At 40.6% G+C, this 21591-nt stretch overlaps 2 protein-coding genes across 8 annotated transcripts in view; one reads left to right on the top strand and one right to left on the bottom strand.

Annotated features, from left to right (window-relative positions):
* DNAL1 (dynein axonemal light chain 1) overlaps window positions 1-2072 on the top strand; it is a 52626-nt gene extending 50554 nt beyond the window's left edge. For all 3 annotated transcript variants that reach the window (XM_074290068.1, XM_074290069.1, XM_074290070.1), the window contains one exon: window positions 1235-2072. The gene's annotated coding sequence lies outside the window, so the exon portion shown is untranslated. The remainder of the gene's footprint in view (window positions 1-1234) is intronic.
* A 675-nt stretch (window positions 2073-2747) lies between these two features.
* The window catches only part of MIDEAS (mitotic deacetylase associated SANT domain protein), a 132239-nt gene continuing 113395 nt past the window's right edge, over window positions 2748-21591 (bottom strand). For 4 of the 5 annotated variants that reach the window (XM_074290062.1, XM_074290059.1, XM_074290060.1 and 1 more), the window contains 9 exons: window positions 21134-21196; window positions 20771-20913; window positions 20510-20613; window positions 19455-19530; window positions 18691-18779; window positions 13011-13160; window positions 11025-11219; window positions 9628-9821; window positions 2748-6897 (listed from right to left, as the gene is read on the bottom strand). In XM_074290062.1, the coding sequence (XP_074146163.1) occupies window positions 6663-6897; window positions 9628-9821; window positions 11025-11219; window positions 13011-13160; window positions 18691-18779; window positions 19455-19530; window positions 20510-20613; window positions 20771-20913; window positions 21134-21196 (1249 nt within the window). In that variant the 3' untranslated portion in view covers window positions 2748-6662. The remainder of the gene's footprint in view (window positions 6898-9627; window positions 9822-11024; window positions 11220-13010; window positions 13161-18690; window positions 18780-19454; window positions 19531-20509; window positions 20614-20770; window positions 20914-21133; window positions 21197-21591) is intronic. The other variant, XM_074290063.1, reaches the window with a different exon arrangement.

Here is a 21591-nt window from a genome sequence, read left to right as displayed (position 1 = left end):
GTGAAAATAACTTGGTATTGGCATTGTTCCTAGATATGGTTTAAGACACTTTTTAAAAAAATTACTAAGTTAATGTTAATTCACTTCCTTTGAGATTACATGCCTAGAACTGGGATCAGAGGAATTAAGTCTTCCTCTTTCAGCCTGGGAAAGAGGATTGATGTTTGAACAGAGATGATATCCAGAGCTTAAATAGTTGCTACTCTCATAAGGAAAAAGAGCTTTTGATTTGACAGAGAGCTCATTAGCAGTGTGAAATAAAATGGTAAGGAGGGATGAGAAGTGAGGTTTTAAGGATATCCAAGTCCCTTTCAAGGATTTGTTCTCAGTATTAATTCCTGTAATGTGTGATTAGATTTCAAGGCTAATTTAGTCCTGGGGTTTACTATAATCACCTATCTTCCTTGAAGGACTAAAAAAGAAACAGGCTGTATAGAGAAAGATAGGATTCAATTATTTGCCGAAAGGATTGAAACAATATTAAAGGCACTGTCACCAGTAGAGAAGGCAAAGACCCTATTGTTCAGCTAAGAGTTCAGTAGGATATTTCAGATCAGCACAGTCGATAATGTGTTGGGCCTGGAGTCCAGAAGATGCATCTTCCTGAGTTTAAGTCTAGTCTCAGACCCTTCCCGGCTGTGTGACTCTGGAGAAGTCACTTAATCCTGTTTGCCTGTTTCCTATTCTTTAAAATAAGCAGGGAAAGGCAATAGCAAACCCTTCCAGTATCTTTGCCAAGAAAACCCTGGTAGAGAGTGAGACAGGACTAAAAAACAAAATTTGTAAGGGCGCATTTTTCAATTGTTATTACAATTATTATTTGCTAGAATTCCTATTCATTTAACACAAACTTTTATTATTTGGGTTTTTCCCCCCCATTAATCTGTAGAGTACTAAAGCCTAAAACAAAACTTCACTTGCACAGAATTGGTGCTTCTGACACATCTCACTTGAACCCACTTTCTAATCCCAGCCACAGTATTTCACAGTTTTCTTCTTGTAAAGTTGTAATGTTAATTACAATCAAAAATTAAGGGTAATAACTGAAATATTTTTTAACTTTATATGAAAAAGTTTAAATCTTCAAATTTTCTGGTGCCTTTTTATGAACTAGTGACTAAAAAAGTAAACTAAAACAAATTGAGTTTTATCTTTATCTGACATAAGTTATTGCCCACTACTGTTTACTTGATGATTGTGAGAAAGTGGTAACTGGATTCTATTTTATTTCTAGGTGAAGAAGGTCAGAGGAAGCCAGCCAACCAGATTTTGTTATAGCAGATTTAAACAGGGAGGGAAGTTACTATTTTGATGAAAATTTGCACTTTAAAATGATGCACTGGATATTGATAGGAAGTACTTCCAAAGGATAGATGGGTATTGATCTAGTCTGCACAATAGTATCTTTGAATTAGACCTCACATAAGCTATGTCTTAGTGAACCTGGCCTAAGCATACATGCATAGTAGCTTCCTAAGAACACCAACCATAAGACGGATTTCCTTAGTTATTTAGTGCAATCTTTTATTTCTGCTGCATCCATGGTGTTGAATCTGTGTGATGTGACATACTAGAATCCCATGTACAGTGCTGAAACCATGTGGAATCCTGAACAGAAGCTTTGTGAGTTATTGTTCCCTCACATATACTGTATACCTATATTTTATTAACTTAGATGTTAGCTAAACAGAGTTGTGGCAAATAGTGCAGAGGTAGGTCAGACTTCTTTCTTTGTGTGGCAGGCCAGGTGCTTGCCTCTGGGGTGCTATGCCCAAAGGGATTAATTCCATCAAAAGAATGATGGGTATAAGCTGAAGAGCATGATCTCTGCAGCTCATCCCCTGACTCTGTTGACTAGAATCCTTGGCTTCTAGGACTGGCTCTAAGTAGGAGGATATTTTAACATCTACTTTGGTTAATAATCTCTTTTATATATAGAAGTTTTGTAGCATGACTTTATGGCTAAACATATTGTCCTTAAATTATTTAGACCTATTTGGTTTTTAAATATTATTTTGTGGAACTTGTTTTAAAATAGTAATAAATGATGTTATTTTATAAAAAAAAAAAAATCTCTTTTTTTCATATGCCCACAGGATTAAGAAGCCCTAGCAATTCCAATCTTATTAATTTACCAACATATTACTTTTGGGAAACTTTCTTTTGAGACAACATAATTTTTTCACTCATACCTTTGAATCTAATTTTCACTTGATGTTGAAAGTACAGAATGACCGAAAGCCAGAATTAATCATCCAGTTTTTATTATTTCTCCTTCTACATGTAACACCATATTTGTGGGGCTGTGGAATCCAACCTGCAAATCAAATGAGTCATCTATCATAATTCATTATCCTTGCTACTTGACCTACCCTAATGTTTCTTCACCTGTTAATCTACTTCAAGGATTATCTGCCACTCCAGACTCTGTGTGTGCATCTATTTGTTATGGGATCATAACAGGTGTTTCAGCTGACTCCGAGCTTCCAAGGAAGGACTGATTCAGGGAAAACTGTAGGATTTGACCTTTCTGCCCTTAGAGGCAGCACTGTATTGTAGAGCATTTCACTCTATTAGGATGGACCCTTCCTACTTTGTCACCATTGGCACTTGACCTAACCCTGAATTTCCTCATCGATAAAATAAGGAAATGACCTATGTATTCTGTCCAATGTGTTCAAGCTCCCCGATGCAATGTGATAAAGCCCAGGGAGTGACAATTCCCCCCAAAACACAACTTTCCACTCTGAATTTTTAAAACCTTATTTAATAAAAGGTTTAGAGATATGGAAAGACGACATTCAAAAGTAAATAAGTTACATGGGTACATTACAATCACATCAGCAAGATTTTCTTTAGTGTATTAATTTTTTTATAAAAAGCACACAAAAAATAAAATCTTCAGTCTGGTCTATCACAACTGTACAGCAAAAGAGGTAAATAATATATATAATATAATATATATGTACACTATTTTAATATGTAACAGTCTTTAAAAAGGTTGCCACAGGCAGCAAACACACAAAAGGCAGTGTCTGATCATTTTTCAAAATAAAAGTAATATACTTATTTATATGCTATGAAAGCATTTATACAATAATTACAGACTGACTGTTCCTGTGCTCTGTCCCCTGCCAAAAGACCTCCAACTTAGAGATTTAAACAAGTAATGGTTGAAACAGCTGCAAATTGTTGTTAGCAATAGCAACACAACAGAATGGGAAGGAAGAATATCTAGTTTTAAATATAGAAATGTTTTCTACAAACATGCATATTCTCTGTAAACCTAAAGAGTCAGGCCTTGCAGGCTGGTGAAACACCATCCCAGAAGCTCGCCCCACAGAGAACTTTGGAACAGCTGAGGCTTGAAGATGCATTGTAGTCTCCCTTCAGTCTAGCATGTGGTGTGAGAATGAGAAGCGGCTTCACAGAGGCAGTTGAATGCAGACAATCCCTTTTGACCCAAGCAGCATATAAAAAAGCCCCTATACCACTGGTTAAACTCCATTTGGTACAGTGGGAGGTATGTGAATGGCAGAAGAGGAGGGAATGTATTTTAATCATGGATGGGGATTAAAGGCAGTAAAAAAAAAAAAAAAAAAAAATTTAAATAAAATGGCACTACACAGCTCCCTTAATGTATGGTAATAAGCCCACATTTACAATCCAGATCAGAGATGAGGAACCCCTTTTCTTTCAAAGGACAAAAGTCAGCCCAATGAAAGATCAAAAGGGAGCAAAGCAAGTAGCCACAGTTAACCAAAATCACATCACATGGCACTATTAACAAAGGGCCTTGAGGCAATAGGTTCCCCTACCCCATCTAGGCTCTGATATCAGAGTTTCGTGCCCTTACTTAGGGGAGTGGTGATGGTAGCTATTAAAATGGACATAGAATGATAGGGATGGGAGAGGAGGCAGGAATCCTTAAAGCTGGAGATGCTGATTTATCCAACTTCCCAAAGCAATGGACTTTTTGATTAGGCTAAGCAAATAAAAGAAAAAAATTGTGATTGAACCTATCACAGATCGAGAACAGCACCATTGAAGAATATATTTAGCTTTGTTTATAAATTGTTTTATATGCATTTTATTAGCCATGATTGCCTTTAATTCTTTAAAGATACATTTTTTTTCCCACATTTTACTGTAGATAACTTTCTCTTCCCAAATTAAGATATAGATACTGTTTTGCCTTCCTTTCCTACCCCTTCCTGGGAAGGTCCTTACTAGCTGGGGGCAGCTAGTAAGAAAGAATTCCAAGAGAGTGAGTTCTATCTAGCATGTTTTGAGTGAATGGAAGGGTCTCATCTGGCTGAAGGTTTCTGTTACAAGAGCAGCTGTTGTGTATCTAAACAAGGATTGAAATTAAAGGAATTTTTAAATAGAAAAATCTTGGGACACATAAGTAGCACTTCAGGGCTGAGCTGAGAAGGCACTCATATTGAGCTTAACTTCCTGCTTCTGGATCATACACAAGATTTTATACAAATCGTAGGACACTGAATTTGTACAATTGTATGGAGCAAAATAGATCAGTGGGTGAGGAGTTAGAAAATCTAGGCCATTCTCTAGGAGGCAAGGCAGAAGAATTCGGTTGCTCCCTCTGTGGAGGCCCCAGAGACCCATAATAATGAATAAATGATGCTGAAGAATACCTGATAACACATAGTTTATAAGCAATCCCCTTCCCCAAATCACTAGCCGGATGCACCTAGTTACCTACATGCCCTCACTGGGAATGCTGCTTCCTTTAGACCTAATTTACAAAGTTATAGGTTAAGTTTGTGAGCAGAAAATAATCCGTTCCTAGAATCAGTCCTGTTCTAAGTTTTCATTCCACTACTTTTAGTAAACTTGTATCCTACTAACAATAGTTTTTGGGTTGTTTCCCCCCCCCCCCCACACTCGGACCAGAATTGAATGGAACCTATCTGAAAGTGGAGAACCTATCTGAAGCTGAGCAAGCAGGACTAGTTTGTTTCTTTAAAAGAAAATCATTTTCCAAACACTGAAGTATTTTCTGACTTGGGCTCTCTATTGCTTTGAGCAAGTATCCTGTGATGGGTTTGGGGAAACTTCACTTCCTCTACTGTGAGGGACAGTTCCCACAGTGACTGACTGATAGAAAAGGTCCTATACCGCAGGTACATGTTATTATTTCCCTCTGAGGACAGGCAGGTATCTTACTTTTGGATAAACAAATTGGGCCTCTGGAAAGCAAGAGGCCCCTCTCCCTGAGAGGATATGAAAAATTAAATATGAAAAATAAATAACTCCCAAATCATAATCCTTTCCTATCTAATTCAGTGACCGCTCTGACATGAAAGGACCCCCAAATCTGAAGAAATCTGGGGGTCTGTTTTGGCAATTCAAGGAGGTGGACGTGGATTGGTTCTGACCTTAGAACTGTAGGGGACCACCAATGGGAAAGCTGAAGGCTGTCAACTTGGGCATCTCCCTAGATTAACAAATTTAATCTCAAGGAAGAGGTCCCGAATGACTTTTAGCGAGTCACTTAAGTGTCCTCTTTCACAGTAGCTAAGGACTGGAAGGCATCTGGCAAGGGGGTGAGAGATAAGGATGAGTCCAATTTAGTAAAACTTTGGCTACTTTCCCCTCTACAGGCAGCCTTCTTTTTCATCAGTCCTTTCCCTCTGGCAGAAACAGCCATCTAGATCCCTTTCCCAGGAAGGTCTATTAGCAAAGACAGATGCCATTAATTTTGGCTTGGATCTCCAAAGGTTTGAGAAATTCATCTCAGCTCTAAGTAGAATTACCAGGAAACAGAAAAGCTAAGACCCTGAAAAGGATAGCAGGGGGAAAAAGCTGGATCCCTGCCACTTCTTCTTCATTCTGTCCACAGCTGCCCAGGCACACAATGCATACCCAGCAGCCTCCCTCCAGGGGAAGGAGAGATGCTGGAAAAGAGTAACTTTGGTTTGGGTGTCAGTGTGCCTGCCTGCTCCTTCCTGGCCCTGGCTGGAGGCTCGCCTGGGCAATTCTAGATGGCAGGTTCGAGGAGCACAGTGAACACTCCTCTCCCAGAAGGGGGCCACCCCGTCTCACCCACCTGAGCCAGGGAGGAGAGACAAGCGAGCGCATCTTGCTGGCGGAGTTGCTCGATTTCTGTTGGCGCTCAGTAGGCTGTGTCCAGAACAGGGTGAAATCTTGCAAACTTGAGCTAAGCTTTCTATCTCCTAAAATGTCTTCCAAGTGACTCGGAGGAGAGGGATGGAAGGGCAAGAAAAAAAGGGGAAAATTGTGCAGCAAGTTTGTTGTCCAAAAAGCAGCAGAAGTAGCAGCAGCAACCAATAATAGCCTTGAGGCTTGGTGGGGGGAGATGGGTGACTCGAGGCTGGAAGTCTCCAAGTAGCATGAGAGGAAGAGTCCTAACATTCTGAAAAAGCACAGGGACAAGGTTCAGTAGAGGGAGAACTGGGTCCTGCCCCAGGTAACACTGTTCCCAGGGCCTTTATAAATTAAATAAAAGCTTGTCTTTTGTTATAGTTTTTTCAGTCTTCACAATTCCCTTCTGACTCCCTGCTGAGTGTCCATGGAGCCAGGCAGCTGCAGCCACAAGGCAGGAGAGGGAGCAGATGGGGAGCGTGAGGGAGAACCAGCCTCACTGCTTTCCCAGCCGAGTCCCTGGCCCCTACTCTTTACATTTCGCCATCTTCATCCGAGCTCCCGCCACTGCTGCTGCCGCCGCCCCCACCACCACCATTGCTACTGCTGTTGTTGTCCCGTCGGGTCTGGAGGCGGGTGGCGGCGGCGGCTGCAGCAGCTGCTGCAGCCGCGGCTTCCTTCTCCTTCTGCTTGAGCGCTGCCGCCTTCTTCTCCTGCTCCGCGTGACTTTTCATGTGGGCGCTGCGGCTTTTTACCTTGAAGAAGACCCTGAACAGAAGGAGGACAGAGTGAGAAAGCGGGGTCACAATCAGGTTCCTTTCATAACTCCTGAGAGTTGGGCACTCAGGGAGGATGTCCACTATAATCGTCGGTGGGGTTGTGAACTGATCCAACCATGCTGGAGAGTGATTTGGAACTGTGCCCAGAGGGCTGTCAAATTGTCCATACCCTTTGACCCAGCAGTGTCTCTACTGAGCCTGTATCCCAAGGACATCATAAAAGAGGGAAAAGGACCCACATTTGCAAAAATGATTGTAGTAGCTCCTTTTTGTGGTGGTAAAGAATTGGAAAATGAGCAGATGCCCATCAATTGGGGAATGGCTGAACATTGTGGTGTAATGGAATATTATTGTTCTATTAAAAAATGATGAACAAACTGATTTTAGAAAGGCCTGGAAAGATTTACATGAACCGATGCTGAGAGAAACAAGCAGAACCAGTAACAACAACAAGGATGTGCAAGGATCAACTATGAAAGACTTGGCTCTTCTCAGTGATCCAAGGCAATCCCAGTAAATTTTGGATAGAAAATGCCATCTACATCCAGAAAAAAAACTAAGGAGACTGAATGTAAATCAACACATACTATGTTCACTTCTTTTTTCTGTTTGTTTTTCCCCCCCATCTCCCCCATGGTTTTTCCCTTTTGCTCTGATTTTTCTCCTACCATGATTCACAAAGCAATGTATATTAAAAAATAAATGTACAAAAAAAAAATGCTTTAAAAAAGTCTGGAGCAAGCGTCACTAGTGTCAAAATGCAGTATAAAAATTCAAAATATAGATTTAAATCCCAATCCTGATCATTTTTATCTGGCTAGTCACACTTAGTCTCCCACAGTCTCAGCTTCCTTTACTACAAAAGGAGAGAATTAAACTAAATGGCTTCTAAGATTCTTATTCCTCCTAACTCTTTATAGTTGTATGTATTCATTCATTACTTAACCTAATGCCCCCCTGATGCCTATTAATTGGGGAATGGCTAAAGGTGATGGAATTCCATTTATTATATACTGTTATGAAATAATGAGATAGTTTCAAAAAAGCAATGGAAGACCTGTATGAAATGAAGTAAGGAGAATAATATCTACAACTGAAAGGTAACCAGGGGTCACGTGGTTGGTTGCAGCAGCATTTTTATTTAACTCACCCCACAGGTCACCTTCACCACACAGACTACTTAATCTACAAAGACCTTGGGGTAGAAGGTACTTAACTCTATTTTGAAGCTCCCCCCCACCCCCCAGAACAGGTATGGGGCTGCCATGATTGGTGAGTGAGTGAAGATTCATATGTCTCAAACACCGCTGCCCTTAGACAAAGCTTCACATACAGTCCTGCCTTCTGTTCATATCATCTAGCCCTCAGCTTATGTAATTAGCTCCTTCCACTTCTTGCTCTGGGAATCATGATTAAATCAGTTCCACCACTGCTTTTGAAAAGAGTAGGTCAGTTAGACTCCCCCCTAGGACTATATTGACCATTTTTAGTCTTCCCAAACCCAAAGTCTTCCTTTTCTGGCAACCAATTACCTGTGTTGTGACCCCTCTATCAGAGCATAAGCTCCATGGAAGGCAGGAATAGCTCACTTTGGTATTCCTGATACTTAGCAAGGTGCTTGACATGCAGTAAACACTGAACTAGCTGAGCCAGAGTAAACAACTCCACCAGAGGCAGAATGGGTAAAGCAGTCCCCATCATCATCAGTCAGTGTTAAGTCCTTTGAGTTACTATTGTCACTGATTCTCACTCAGTCCTGCACCCAAACCATTTCATAGTGCTTCTCTTTAGGGTATAATTTTGATGCAACAAGTTCCAAAAGATTTCATTGGAGTCTTTCTGAAATATCTTTTTTCTTAACTTTATTTTTCTTGAGTTTTTTTTTTGGGGGGGAGGGGGATTGGGAGAAGGGAATATATTTCTTTTACAACACAATTTTTATGGAAATGCTTTGCCTATAACTTCACATGTGCCTTCTCAATGGAGGGAAGGAAAATATTTGGAACTCAAAAATTTTAAAAACAAATGTTAAAAATTGTTTTACATATAAACATAGTAGCTAGGGGTAGGTGGGGGAAAGAAAGAAAAAAAATTTTTTTAAAAATAAAGAAATAAAATAATAAAGAATCTTACTGAACTAATGAAGTATGTCAGACCCTAGGCCTAACAGCCCAGGCTCCAACCTAGACCCATTGTCTTCTATGAAATTTCCCCACTTGTCCTGCAAAATATGGTTTGGCAAGAGCCCAGCAGCAATGTCCAGAGGAGAGGATATAAACATCACAAGAGATAGGGAGGAGGGGATACTAAACCAGCCTGGGAAATAAGCTAAGAGATGATGTCTGTTCAGGACATGTGCTTTAGATACTTCATCTCATTTGAGGTAAGGCAAGCACTACTGACGTCACCTCTATTTTGTAGATGAGAAAACTGAGGATCAGAGAGATCAGTTGACCCTGGACAAATATCAGAGGCAGGATGCAAACCCGAGCTATCATTATGATGTCATGATGCCTTTGCTCCCCCCAGTCTTCCAGAAGGGGGCAGAGTGACATCAGCTGCTGAATCACCACCTGAGCCAGCGCTCTGCCCATCACCCCACCGAACCATCATCTTGTCCACTGAACCACCCAGAACCAACCTTTGTTTTTTCTCCAGTTCTCAGTACCAGTCACCCTCCCCACTGCCAGTTGGTTGGAAGACTGTCGTGCCTCCGTACCTGCCACATTTTTTACAAGGGAACGTGCTGTCCTGGTTCTGGGCTTTGTTTAAGGTCTCTGTGGTCTTCTTCTCGGGGATGGGTCCAGATCTTCGAGACTTCCCAGAGCTCTCCTTGGGCTTCTCTATGGCTCGGCTGCTGGCCACCCCCGGAGCACTGGACTCGTGGCTTCTGAGGATGAGGACATCGTTGATCTAGACAGGTGAAGACGAGGCAACGACATCAGTTTGTTATAAAGGAGCTCTTGTGGGAGAAGAGCACAACGGCCCTAGTTTTTGTCTGCTTAGTGCGGGATTTCCTAAATACCTGCTTTCCCAGGAAGCCCTAGAAGCTATCTGTTCAGAGCTCCTGTTTCTTAATAAATTTTTCATATACCTGAATTACAGTTATGAATTCATCTAGATACATAAAAGGGCAGAAAACAAAAATTATAATATCAGATCATGAATCCACCATATATAGCTGATATGATAGGGCAGCTAGGTGGCGCAGTGGACAGAGCACCAGCCCTGAATTCAGGAGGACCCGAGTTCAAATCTGGTCTCAGACACTTAACACTTCCTAGCTGTGTGACCCTGGGAAGTCACTTCACCTCAATTGCCTCAGCAAAAATTAAAAAAAAAAAAAAAAAAAATTGACATGGATAGTGTTACCCTGGTCTGTTATCTCTTTATAAACTTCCTTGATGCTTTTCTTTCTTTCTGGCTTTTTTATTTTTAGATTCACTCCTCCCCAAATAAAAGCTAACAACAGCCCTTTTTCTAAGGAGTCACAGCTTGAAGCCCACCTCCTAAATACTCTTCCTCCAAATGAAATTCTTCCCAGGTAAGTCCCATCCCCAGAAATTTTCCCTTTGCTGTTCCAAAGGCCAATTTTAACCATCCTCCTCTGGACTTTAAACTCAAGGTCCATGTTGCTTGGACCTGGTCTTATCACCATCACTGCAGTATTGCTTCAAATGTCTTTGTGCTCACCTGAAAGCAAAGCTCTCTGTTTTAGTCATCTCTTACCATACTAGCTAACTTGCACCTGAGCCCTATGTGCACAAACCAGTTTAAACCTGCGACATTTTAGGGAGCCAGTTGGTTGGGGCTAATAGCCATTAATTTTGTGTATGATCAGGGCTTCTTAAACTTTTTCCACTTGTGACTCCTTTTCACCCAAGAAATTTTTACACAATCTCAGATATGTAAGTATATAAAATAGGCATACACATCAAACATTTACTGATAATAAATCATAATTTCAAGACCCCCCACATTCAGTTATGAAACCCTATATGGAGTCCTAACTCAGTTTAAGAGCTTTGTGTTAGAGACCCCTCTACATACCAAGTGTGACACCTGAGGGATACTCTAAGCTCCCAGATGGTCCCAGAGAGGGAAGGACACACTCACCGCCTCATTGGCTTGTATCGTCTGGGCAGCTTTGACAGCAGCTGCCCTCCGGCTCCTCTCTCGCACCTCTTCTTGCTCTTCCTGCTTCCCTTCCTCCTCCCCATCCTCCTTCTTGACCTCCTTCTTGGCTACTGCACATTCTTCAGGGGGGGCCTCCCTTCTGGGAGGCTGGGCTCTTGTCAACCTCTGGGAACTCTTAAAATTGTAAAAATAAAAGAGTAAGCCAGGTCTCAGTTAATCCTCTTCTACTTTATTACTTGGAGGACTCTTTTTAGAAAGAGACTCCTATTTTAGATCTGGTGTAGCACTGAGAAGAAAGACCACACAATTATACCCTTGTTAGTCTGGATCCAGCCCTTCTCCACGGGTTGCTCATCACAAAAGAAACCTGACAGTGGGACTCTAATGTGGTCACACAGGAAAAAGTTCTGACCTGGGAATTTAGGGGTTCAACTCTAGTCTCCAATCCTGCCATTAATTAGCTGCAGGATCTTTGGTTAGTCATCCCAGCCAGATTACCTAGATTTGGAGAAACTCCAAATTGGAAAGAACTTCAAAAGTCATTAATTTAATCTGTACCTGCATTCAAATCCCACTAAATACATTAACCAAGCAGTCATTCAGCCTGTGCCTAAAGACCTTAAGAGATAAGAGACTTCAGTATCTCCCAAGATGGTCCATTCAACTGGGAGAGGACTGTATGAGGAAGTTTTCTTTATCTCAATTATAAATCTGTCTCTCCTCAATGTACACCCACTATTCCTATTTCTGACACTTGGTCTAAACTCTCTTCCTTCAAACACTTGAAGACACTGGTCATCCTTAAGAGTTTCAAAGGAGACATCCATATCTCTACCCTCTTCAGGGTTAAGAGATGTCTCTTTCTTCCAGCCCTGACCCCACCTCCATTTTCCCATCAGTGAAATAGGGATAACATCGCTTCTTCTTAACAGAGATGTCATGATATGATGAGATAAAACGCATGAAATCCCTCTGAAAACTTTCCCAAAACGTTCCACAAACATGACATACTTCTACCACTTCTACTGTTACTACAATTATTAACACTAGGCAGCTAGGTAGCACAGTGGATAGAACACTGGGTCTAGAGTCAGGAAGACCTGAATTCAAATCCATCCTCAGATGTTTCCTAGCTGTGTGACTCTGGGCTGGGTAAGTCACTTCAACTGTCTGCTTTAGCTTCTTCAACTGTAAAATGGGGATATCAATAGCACCTATAGCCCAGGATTGTTGGGAGAAAAAAAAATGAAATAATATAATAATATATTATCATTGTTAACAACATATTAATGTTATGTAATAATACAATTAAAAACATTTAATATGTTTAGAAGAACTGCATGTGGTTAAAATATATTACTTGCTATCTGGGGGATGGAGAAAAACTTGGAACACAAGGTTTTACATGGGTGAATGTTGAAAACTTATCTTTGCATGTATTTTGAGAATGAAAAGCTATTATTATTATTTTTTTTTAATTAAAAAAACATTTAACAGAACCTGGAAAATGTATTGTTATTGCTTTGTCTTGTTAAACTTTTTGTGACCCCATCTGGGATTTTCTTGGCAAAGATATAGGAGTGGTTTGACATGTTCTTCTCCAGCTCATTTTACAGAGAAGGAAATGGGGTGAAGTGACTTGCCCAGGCCATAGAAATATCTGAGGCCAGAGGAAATTGGCTCCAGGCTCAGTGCTCTATCCACTGTGCCACCAAATTGTCCATCACCTGAAAGTTAGCAGATGCCTAATCAATTTTCTTTCCCTATATGTCTTTTCCTTCCCTTCTTCCCTCTCCCCACCAATCTGCTTTGCAGGAAAAGGGACTCAAAAACTGCATTTCATGAAATTGACTCAAGATAACTCCTCAAGAATGGGCACTCTAGCATTCTGTCTCCTTTCCCTCCACTTCAACACCCCCGAAGGCCTGGTAAGCAACCAAATTCCAAGAGAGGAGAGGGAATTACCTTAATGTCCACTTCTACTTCCTCCTGACCCAGCTTCTCATCTGTGGTATCAATATCCCCGAAGGTTAGGGTCCCGTTTCGCCCAATTTTCACCTGCTTCTTGTAGGTATAGTAGAACTCCACACACTGGGCCACTGTTTTGGTCTGAATCTGATTTGGGGAAAAAAATAAAGGCGGAGAGTTCCCTAGATCTTTTAGCTTCATTTGTCCGATTCCCCTTTCTCCCTCTACCCTCTCCAATACCCATCTCCAAACAATACAATTAGCTATTAATTAATTCAATAAACACTTATTAAGTGTCTTCTACATGTAGGGCCCTATGGTAGGCACTGAACATAAAATGACATAAATGGAACAGTCCCTGACCTCAAGGAGCTTATGTTCTATTGACCTAATAACAGGGGAATAGATACAAAATAGTACTGTTTTTTACTCAGCACAGAGAACTCTGAATACAAGAACTTCCTCACCCCAACTGTGATATAGAAAAACCCTAAGGCATTTCCTGTGGACCAGAGAGCTCTAGGATTCCACAGATTGCAAGTATCAAGGACAGGATTTGAACCCAGGTTTTCCTGGCTCCAAACTCAAAATCTGATCTATTATGCCAATATACTACTTATGCAAAAGAAAATTGAGGACAGAGAGAGATCAGTAACACCTGAAATTATCGAGAAAGATCTCACAGGAGGAATGACATCTGAGCTGAATTTTAAAGGAAAATTCGGAGTGAGTACAAATGCACGGAGCTGCTCTTGGGCAACAGCTAGTCTAGCGTGGATAGTATGTAGAGGTCATGAAGGGGCATAGTCTGACATAATATTAAAGGAAGATGGAAAGCTAATTGTGGAGGGCCTAAAATCCCAAACTAAGGAATTTGGAGTTAGGGAAGTGCAAATGAACAGGTTCCAAGTTCTCTTCTCATATTCATTCTCTGTGTGTGTGTGTGTGTGTGTGTGTATGTCTTTCTATCTTTCTCCTCCCCACCAAGTCCCAAAAGTTTTCATGTCTTAATACTGCACTAAGACTTTAGAGATTCTTTACATCCATCCATCTATACTTCACACACACATTACTATAACACTGAGATTAAGTCACTTGCCTGTGACCACACATCTCTATATTTTTACATCTATATCTATAGGCATTTATATTAATTTATACCTATATGGGGTATGTGTATATGAATATAAAAAGGATACGTCACATGTTTTTGTATTTTTGAACACTCTTACAACTGGTTCACCAATAAACTAATATATTAAATGAGAGAATCTAATGTCCCTAAGAAGATTAATTAATTAAAGACCTATGTCTCAGGTAAGAAAGTATAGTCATCTTTAAGTCTAACCAGAATTATACAGGAAGGGGGAGGGAGGAGAAATGATCATTTCTTTATTTCTCTCTTTCCTTTCTTCACTTCCCCCTCCTTCCTTTCTTACTTCCCTCTCTCCTTCTTCCTTCCCTCCTTTCCTTCTTTTCTTTAGCTATGGGATGAGAAGTCCTGCTCTTAGAAATACAAATATCATGGTTTCAGTCTGACTACTTCAGAAATTTAAATACTTTAGATCTCTCCCTACATGATATAAAGCCACAATCAATATTTTTATATTCTCATATAAGAGTACAAGGATTTTACTAACTACACATTGATTTTTTTTTCACAAGTATAGTATAAGCCAAAGCAAATCTGTAAACTTTCTGGCGGCCTCTTCAGTTTTTAGAGCTATTACCCATCCTTTTTTTCTTTATAGAAGGGAAGCCTGGTATTCCATGCTCCCTTCCCAAGACTGCATCGAGTCATTCAAGAGCACACCCCACTCCCTACCTAATACATACTAATCAATGATTAATAATTTTTCTGGCTTAGTCTCTTAGAATACGTATCCAAACCAAGAAATTAATCTGTCTAGGGCTTGATCAAGGAAAACTCACAGTAAGTTTTCCCATTTAGCTTGGGTGCACCTCCTATATGAAGATCTTCCTGCCCTTCTCTCTCCCAGCTGTTAATCCTTTCTCCCTCTCATTAAAATTACTTTGTATTTATTATGATTATGGGTTGTATTTGATTAGAATGAGGGATGACTGAAGGAAAGCCTTTGTATTCCATTAGCATTTTCCTTCAGATGACAAGAGAAACAGAAAGAGTCCCAGTTTCCTGGTGACAAACCTATGGGAGGATATGGAGAAAAATCCTAGAAGATGGGCAGATATGGACGGACTGCAATATGCATGATTGGAGGGAAAACCCATGTTGATGAAATCACAGATCCAGTGGCATTTCAAAGTATTTTTTGGGTTGCTTGCAGTTTTTTCTTCTTGATTTTATAATTTTGGAAATTAGCTACAATATTCCTTGGAGTTTTTGTTTTGGGGGTTTCTTTCAGGAGGTGATTGGGGGACACTTTAAAAAAAATAATAGCCTTTTATTTTCAAAATACAGGCAAATATAGTTTTCAACATTTAATCTTGCAAAACCATGTGTTCCAAAATTTTCTCCCTCCCTTCTGCCCACCTTCTCCCCTAGACAGCAAGAAATCCAATATATGTTAAACATGTGTAATTCTTCTAAAAATATTTCCACATTCATCATGTTGCACAAGAAAATCAACAAAAAAGATCAAAAAGGGAAAAAATGAGAAAGAAATTAAAAAAAAAAAAAAGCAAACAACAACAAATAAGATGAAAATACTATATTGTGATCCATGCTCAGTTCTCATAGTCTTCTTTCTGGATGCAGATGTCTCTCTCCATCACAAGTTTTTTGGAATTGGTCTGAATCACACCTCATTGTTGAAAAATGGGTGAACACTTTCAATGACTATTTTATTCTCTGGTTCTAGGATCGGGGCAGTTTTCCTTCATAATTTCTTGAAAGATATTATCCAGGGGTAGCTAGGTGGTGCAGTGGATAGAGCACCAGCCTTGAATTCAGTTCAAATTTGGTCTCAGACACTTAACACTTCCTAGCTGTGTGACCCTGGGCAAGTCACTTAATCCCAGCCTCAGAAAAAGAAAAAAAAAAAAAAAAAAAGATATTATCCATGTTCTTTCTTTGATCATGGCTTTCAAGTAGCCCAATAATTTTTGGATTAATTTACTTCTCCAAATCAGTTGTTTTTCCAAAGAGGTATTTTACAATTTCTTCTATTAAAATTTTTTTGTTTTATTTGACTGATTCTTGATGTCTCATTGAATTATTCATTTCCATTTGCCCAATTCTAATTTTTAATGAATTATTTTCTTCTGTTTGCTTTTTTACTTCCTTTTGCATTTGGCCAAATATACTTCTAAAGGAAATTTGTTTTATTCAGTGGATTTCCCCCTCCCCCATTTTGCCAATTCTATTTTTTAAGGAGTTGTTTTCTTTAGTCAATCCCTTGCTTCCTCTTCCAAACTGTTGGCTTTCCCCTCCAAACTTTCATAATATTCTACATAGCATTTTTTTCCCAATTTTTCTATTATCTGTCTTTTAAGATCCTTTCTGTGCTCTTCCAAGAGAACCTTTTGAGTTTGAGACTAGTTCATATGCCCCTTTGAGGCTTTACCTGTAGGCATTTTGCTACTGCTGTCTTCTGGGCTATTTCAAAGTATTTTTACATTTACTTTGTGCTAATCTGACATACATCATTTCACGGGCACATAACAAATTCTTTGAGGACAGAGTTAGTTTCATCTTTGTTTTTGTGTTTCCTAGTGCCTAGCACAGTGCCTGAGATGTTCTCTTCCTCCAGCAACACCTCTAGCAGCTAGCACTCATGGTAGCAGAACAACATGTAAAGTGAGGGAACAGAAATACTCCCCAGTTTTAATTCGCAGGCTACCTGCTGGATCTGAAGTCATTTATCTGCCTGTTCCCCCTCAGTCTAGAGTGATCTCATTGTCTGATGCTGCTAATTACCATCTTGCAGCAAGCACTCTGACCCATGTGGCAATGAATCACTTCTGCCTACTGCCCTCCTTTACTTCCCCAGCTCTTCCTGGCTTTGAATCCAAAGGGTTCTCACTGGTCTGAGGCAGAGGCCTAGACCAAACAGTGCATCATCTTCTCAAGGGAATAGGAAGCAAGCAGGAAGAAAGAAGAGAGGAGTGGGGGAAGATGTCTTATTCTTTAGAATGAAAGTGGAGGGGACGCTCTAACCTGGCTGTCCCTTCTTAAGTTTGCTCTTTAAGCAGATATAAAGGCTTGTCATGGGCAGAAGCCAAGTTCCAAGGGGCTCTGGTTAACACTCTCCCCTAGACCACTTTCTCTTTATGTAGTCTATTTCCAGCATTTCTTGCCTGATTTTTATCCTTTACACAATCTGCCTAGCCATGAAACTGAGTCACCGGAAGCTGTTTTCTGAACCTCAGCTTCCATATCCATCCATCCATCCATCCGTCCATCTTGGCAATCAGAATTACATGACTTTTTCAGGGTCATATAATTAATATACGAGGCTGGATTTGAACTCAGGTTTTCCTGACTCTGGGGCAGGTGCTTTATCTACTGTACCACCTAGCTGCTCTAGCTTTTCTTTCTTCACATAGGCTATCCCTGAGTAAGGCACTCTCTCATCATTTCTGTCTCTTAGAATTCTTTATGGCTTAGTTCAGATGTTACCCACTTTGGGGAAGTCTTTTCTGATTCTTATCCCCAACTCCCAAGATGTTTATATGATCTCTCTCTCTCCTTAAAAGAAATTGAATTGAGTGACTTGTTTAAAGGTTGAACCTCACCACTGCACACCTCTCTGATTGGCTAAGATGACAGGAAAAGATAACGATTAATGTTGGAGGGGATGTGGAAAAAGTGGAACATTAATACATTGTTGGTGGAGTTGTAAATGGATCAAACCATTCCAGAGAACAATTTAGAATTATTAGGTTTGTATCCTAAAGAGATCATAAAAAAGGGAAAAGGACTCATACGTGCAAAAATGTTTGTAGCAGCCTTTTTCATAGTGGCAAAGAACTAGAAACTAAGTGAATGTCCACCAGCTAGGGAATGGCTGACTAAGTTATGATATATGAATATAATGGAATATTACCATTTTATAAAAAAAAACAATCAGAAGCAATGATTTCAGAAAAGCTTGGAGAGACTTAAAGATTACTAATACTAAGTAAACTGAGTAGAACCAAGAGCACATTTGTACACAGCAACAATATCATGTGATGATCAACTGTGATGGACTTGCCTCTCTTCAACAATGAGGTGATTCAGGCCAATTCCAATAGACTTATGATAGAGAGAGCCATCTGCTTCCAGAGAGAAGATTATGGGGACTGAATATGGATCACAACATAGTATTTTTACCTTTGTTGTTTGCTTGCTTTCTTTCTCAAATTTCAGACTTTTGATCTGGCTTTTTTTTTGTTTTTTGTTGTTGTTGTTTTGTGCAGCATGATAAATGTGTTTAGAAGAATTGCACATCTTCAACCTACAATGGATTACTTGCTTGTCTAGGAAGGGTAAATGGTGAAAATTATCTGCATATGTTTTGAAAAATGAAAAGCTATTACTATTAAAAAAAAAAATAAAAAAAAATTGAACCTCCCAGTGGAATATATGCTCCTTTAGGTAGGGACTGTTTTTTATTTTGTCTTCCTATTCCCAGAAACTAATGCCTTGAACATACTATATAGTAATGAATCAAAATTAATTTCTTCGCATATGGAAAAATGTTTCCCAACTCACCAACTTCTGCACCAGGAAGAAATCTTTCTTGTAGATGGCAATGCCCTTATTGAATAGTTTTTTTTCAGCTACTTTCCACTGGTCAGACCCTGTGATGAAGTAGGAAGAGTAGAAAGAAAAGAGAATAAAAAAACAATTCAGTTCAAAAGAAATTCTTTGGGAGTGCCATTTAGAGAGGAACATGGGAGACTAGGCTGAGAAACTTTACTTCCATTCCAAGTGATTCCCCATCATTTTGGGGATCTAAGTCTACATTGATGGAAAAGATACCTTATCATTCTGAAATTCATCTCTTTTTACTTGCTATGGGTAAATCTGTAAGCTTTATGAGGTTAAGGACTATGTCTCGTATATTTTCCCATGATGCCATGAGGAACCTGGTTCAGGTTACCCCAGGTCTCTCCATAATGCTAAGAATGTTAGGGATGGGATGAAAGGGGTTATAACTTTGCTGAGGGTAGCTTGCAAAGGATCTATCCTATCTCTGTCCTTCCTGATCTTCAAGTCTCATCTTGGAATTCATCACCCATACAACACCCACCCATCCCCAACCCTTTCGATTTTCTCTAGCAACCTCTCATTCACACATTTAATTTCCTTACAGTTATGATACTTATGCTGTTGTTCCTAACAATTCACATTTGCTTAGTATGAAACTTTCTTCTCTTCTTCCAATATTTAGGATAGAATGCACCATCCACAGCAGGGGCTCCATAGATGCTGTTAGCAAGTGAGGAGACAACCCGCTACCTTTACCCACTCACCTGTATAGTGGTAATTTGCCAGTGGGTGATCGGGAGGTCGAAGTGGCTTCTTGAGCAGCAGTTTGGTCAAGGTTGCCTGAGGGAGGAGAGAGGAAGCTCATGATCCCAATCAGAGCTAGAGAGAGCCCTGGTACTGTGCAAAGTGTCCCAAGTACCCAGGTCAAGGCCTAGCGGCCCTGAGACAACCATCTTTGAGCTCTCTCACTATCCCCAAGAAAAAATTATTTCCCTTTGCAGAGTGATTGAATGTCAAGCAGAAGGGGACCTTAGTGTCTAGTCTAGCTTTATTTGACCTATGTGTAAATTAAAGTCCACTGAGATAAAGTGGCCTACCCAGAGTGATACAAGAAGCAGACACAGAACCAGAACTCAGGTAATTGAAAATAGTAGAAAAAGCAACAGACTTGGGGTCCAAAGCTACTCACTATTGATCACTATTGATTGATCAAGGAATTCACTTAGCTTGAGTGGATCTCAGCATTCTCAAGAGCAAAATGAGAGGAATAGGAGCCAAGAAGATCCTAGAAAATGTTTTTCAATTACCTAATCTACAATCCTATGATCCCAAGTCACTTGAATTCTATTCTGAGGTTCTCTTTACCATATTCTTGTCCACAAGACAACATGCCTAGGATTAGTCTCTTAGGCAAGTGGGTTGAAACAGACTGAAATATCTCCTAGGGCCCTTTCTAATCAAATCTTCCTTTCAAGAGACAGGAAAGCACTCCCACTTGCTACCCTCTCTCTGGGACACAGTCTCCCCTTCTCTCACCTCCAAGCCCTCCCAGATACCTAGGATAGCCCCTTGCCACACCAGGCGCTCAAAAAAGGCAGTCAGCTGGTATAACCTTGGTCACACTGGCCCTAGGTCTTTCTCTGCTGTGGAGTGCCGCCCTAGGAATAGAGAGCAGTAGCCCATATCTACCTTACCTTTTGACTGGGCAATTTGTGTTGGCCTCTCTCTACTCAGACACCCACCTCTCCTTTGACAACAGCACCACCCTCCTCCCTCCCCACCTTACACATGATGTCCCTTGTCCAGGACCCCCTCTCACCAAGATGTCTCCCTTGGCTTCATGCAGGCAATGCAAGGCTAGCTCCTGGTTGGTTCCAGCGCCAGGAAAGATACTAGAGCAGGCAGCGGTCAGAAGGTCTTCCACTGGTTTCAGAAAGATGTCCATAGAGAAGCCCCCAAGGAAGATGGGAATTAAAAAAAAGAAAGCCTGATTCAGAAACTCAGAAGATTTAAAATAAAAAATTTTAAAAAGCATTCAGAAAGTTGGACCCTTCTCTCCAGCCCCCATGGTCCTCCTCACCTTGCCCTTGCGTCTCCCTGCTAGCATCCAGGTCTCCCCACGGCTGCCAGACCAGGTCTGCTTTGTGTTCATCTACAGCTGCCAGGGCCCTATCCCGGATTGGGGGGATTTCAGCTTGGAACCTAGTCCCCACATTGATTCGACTGCAGGAGAAGAAAGGACAAGTGGTATGGCATCCGGGCTCTCTCAATGGAAATGGTAGTTCCTCTCAGTCTGGGCCCTGGCCCTACCCATCAAGATAAGGACCTGAGGTCCTGACCCCAGAGGTAGAAGAGGAAAGTGATTTGAGAGCGCACAAAATTGGGCCGGAAATACAACCACAAACATGGCTCCATTTGAGGCAGAAGTTCAGTGGGCCCCTACCTATGGGTCAAATGGTCGCTAGGGGAAAACTTGTCTTCTGTTGTCAGTGGTGGCCTGTGCCTTCTGGGCAAAGAAAAAAAAATGGAGGTTGGTAGGAGATAAAGAAGAAACTTCAATAGAGGTTTTAGAGATTGACATCAATATATCAAAAATAAGCTTGGCGCGCTGCCTGGACATAGAGTAGGCACTTAATAAATGTTTACTGATTGACCAATACGTGGAAACTGGCCCTAGACCCTGCACTACAGTCAAAGATGGGGCAGGTCTGAAATAAGTAACTCTACACCAGGCAGAAAGCGGTCCTTAATGGAGATTAAGGTTCATTCCTGTGTTATCCACCCACCCCTTGCTATTATCTGTGAGGACCTGCCAGTTACTTTTCTCAAACAGAGGGGAGCTCTCCACCCCAACAGTAAGCAAATGGTAGAATTCTAACACATTTAGGGATCATCCCCATT

Source organism: Sminthopsis crassicaudata, chromosome 2 (assembly GCF_048593235.1).
Source record: "Sminthopsis crassicaudata isolate SCR6 chromosome 2, ASM4859323v1, whole genome shotgun sequence".
Taxonomy (NCBI): Eukaryota; Metazoa; Chordata; class Mammalia; order Dasyuromorphia; family Dasyuridae; genus Sminthopsis; species Sminthopsis crassicaudata.
Note: the sequence above shows the minus strand (reverse complement) of the source record. Positions and strands in the feature narration are given on the sequence as shown.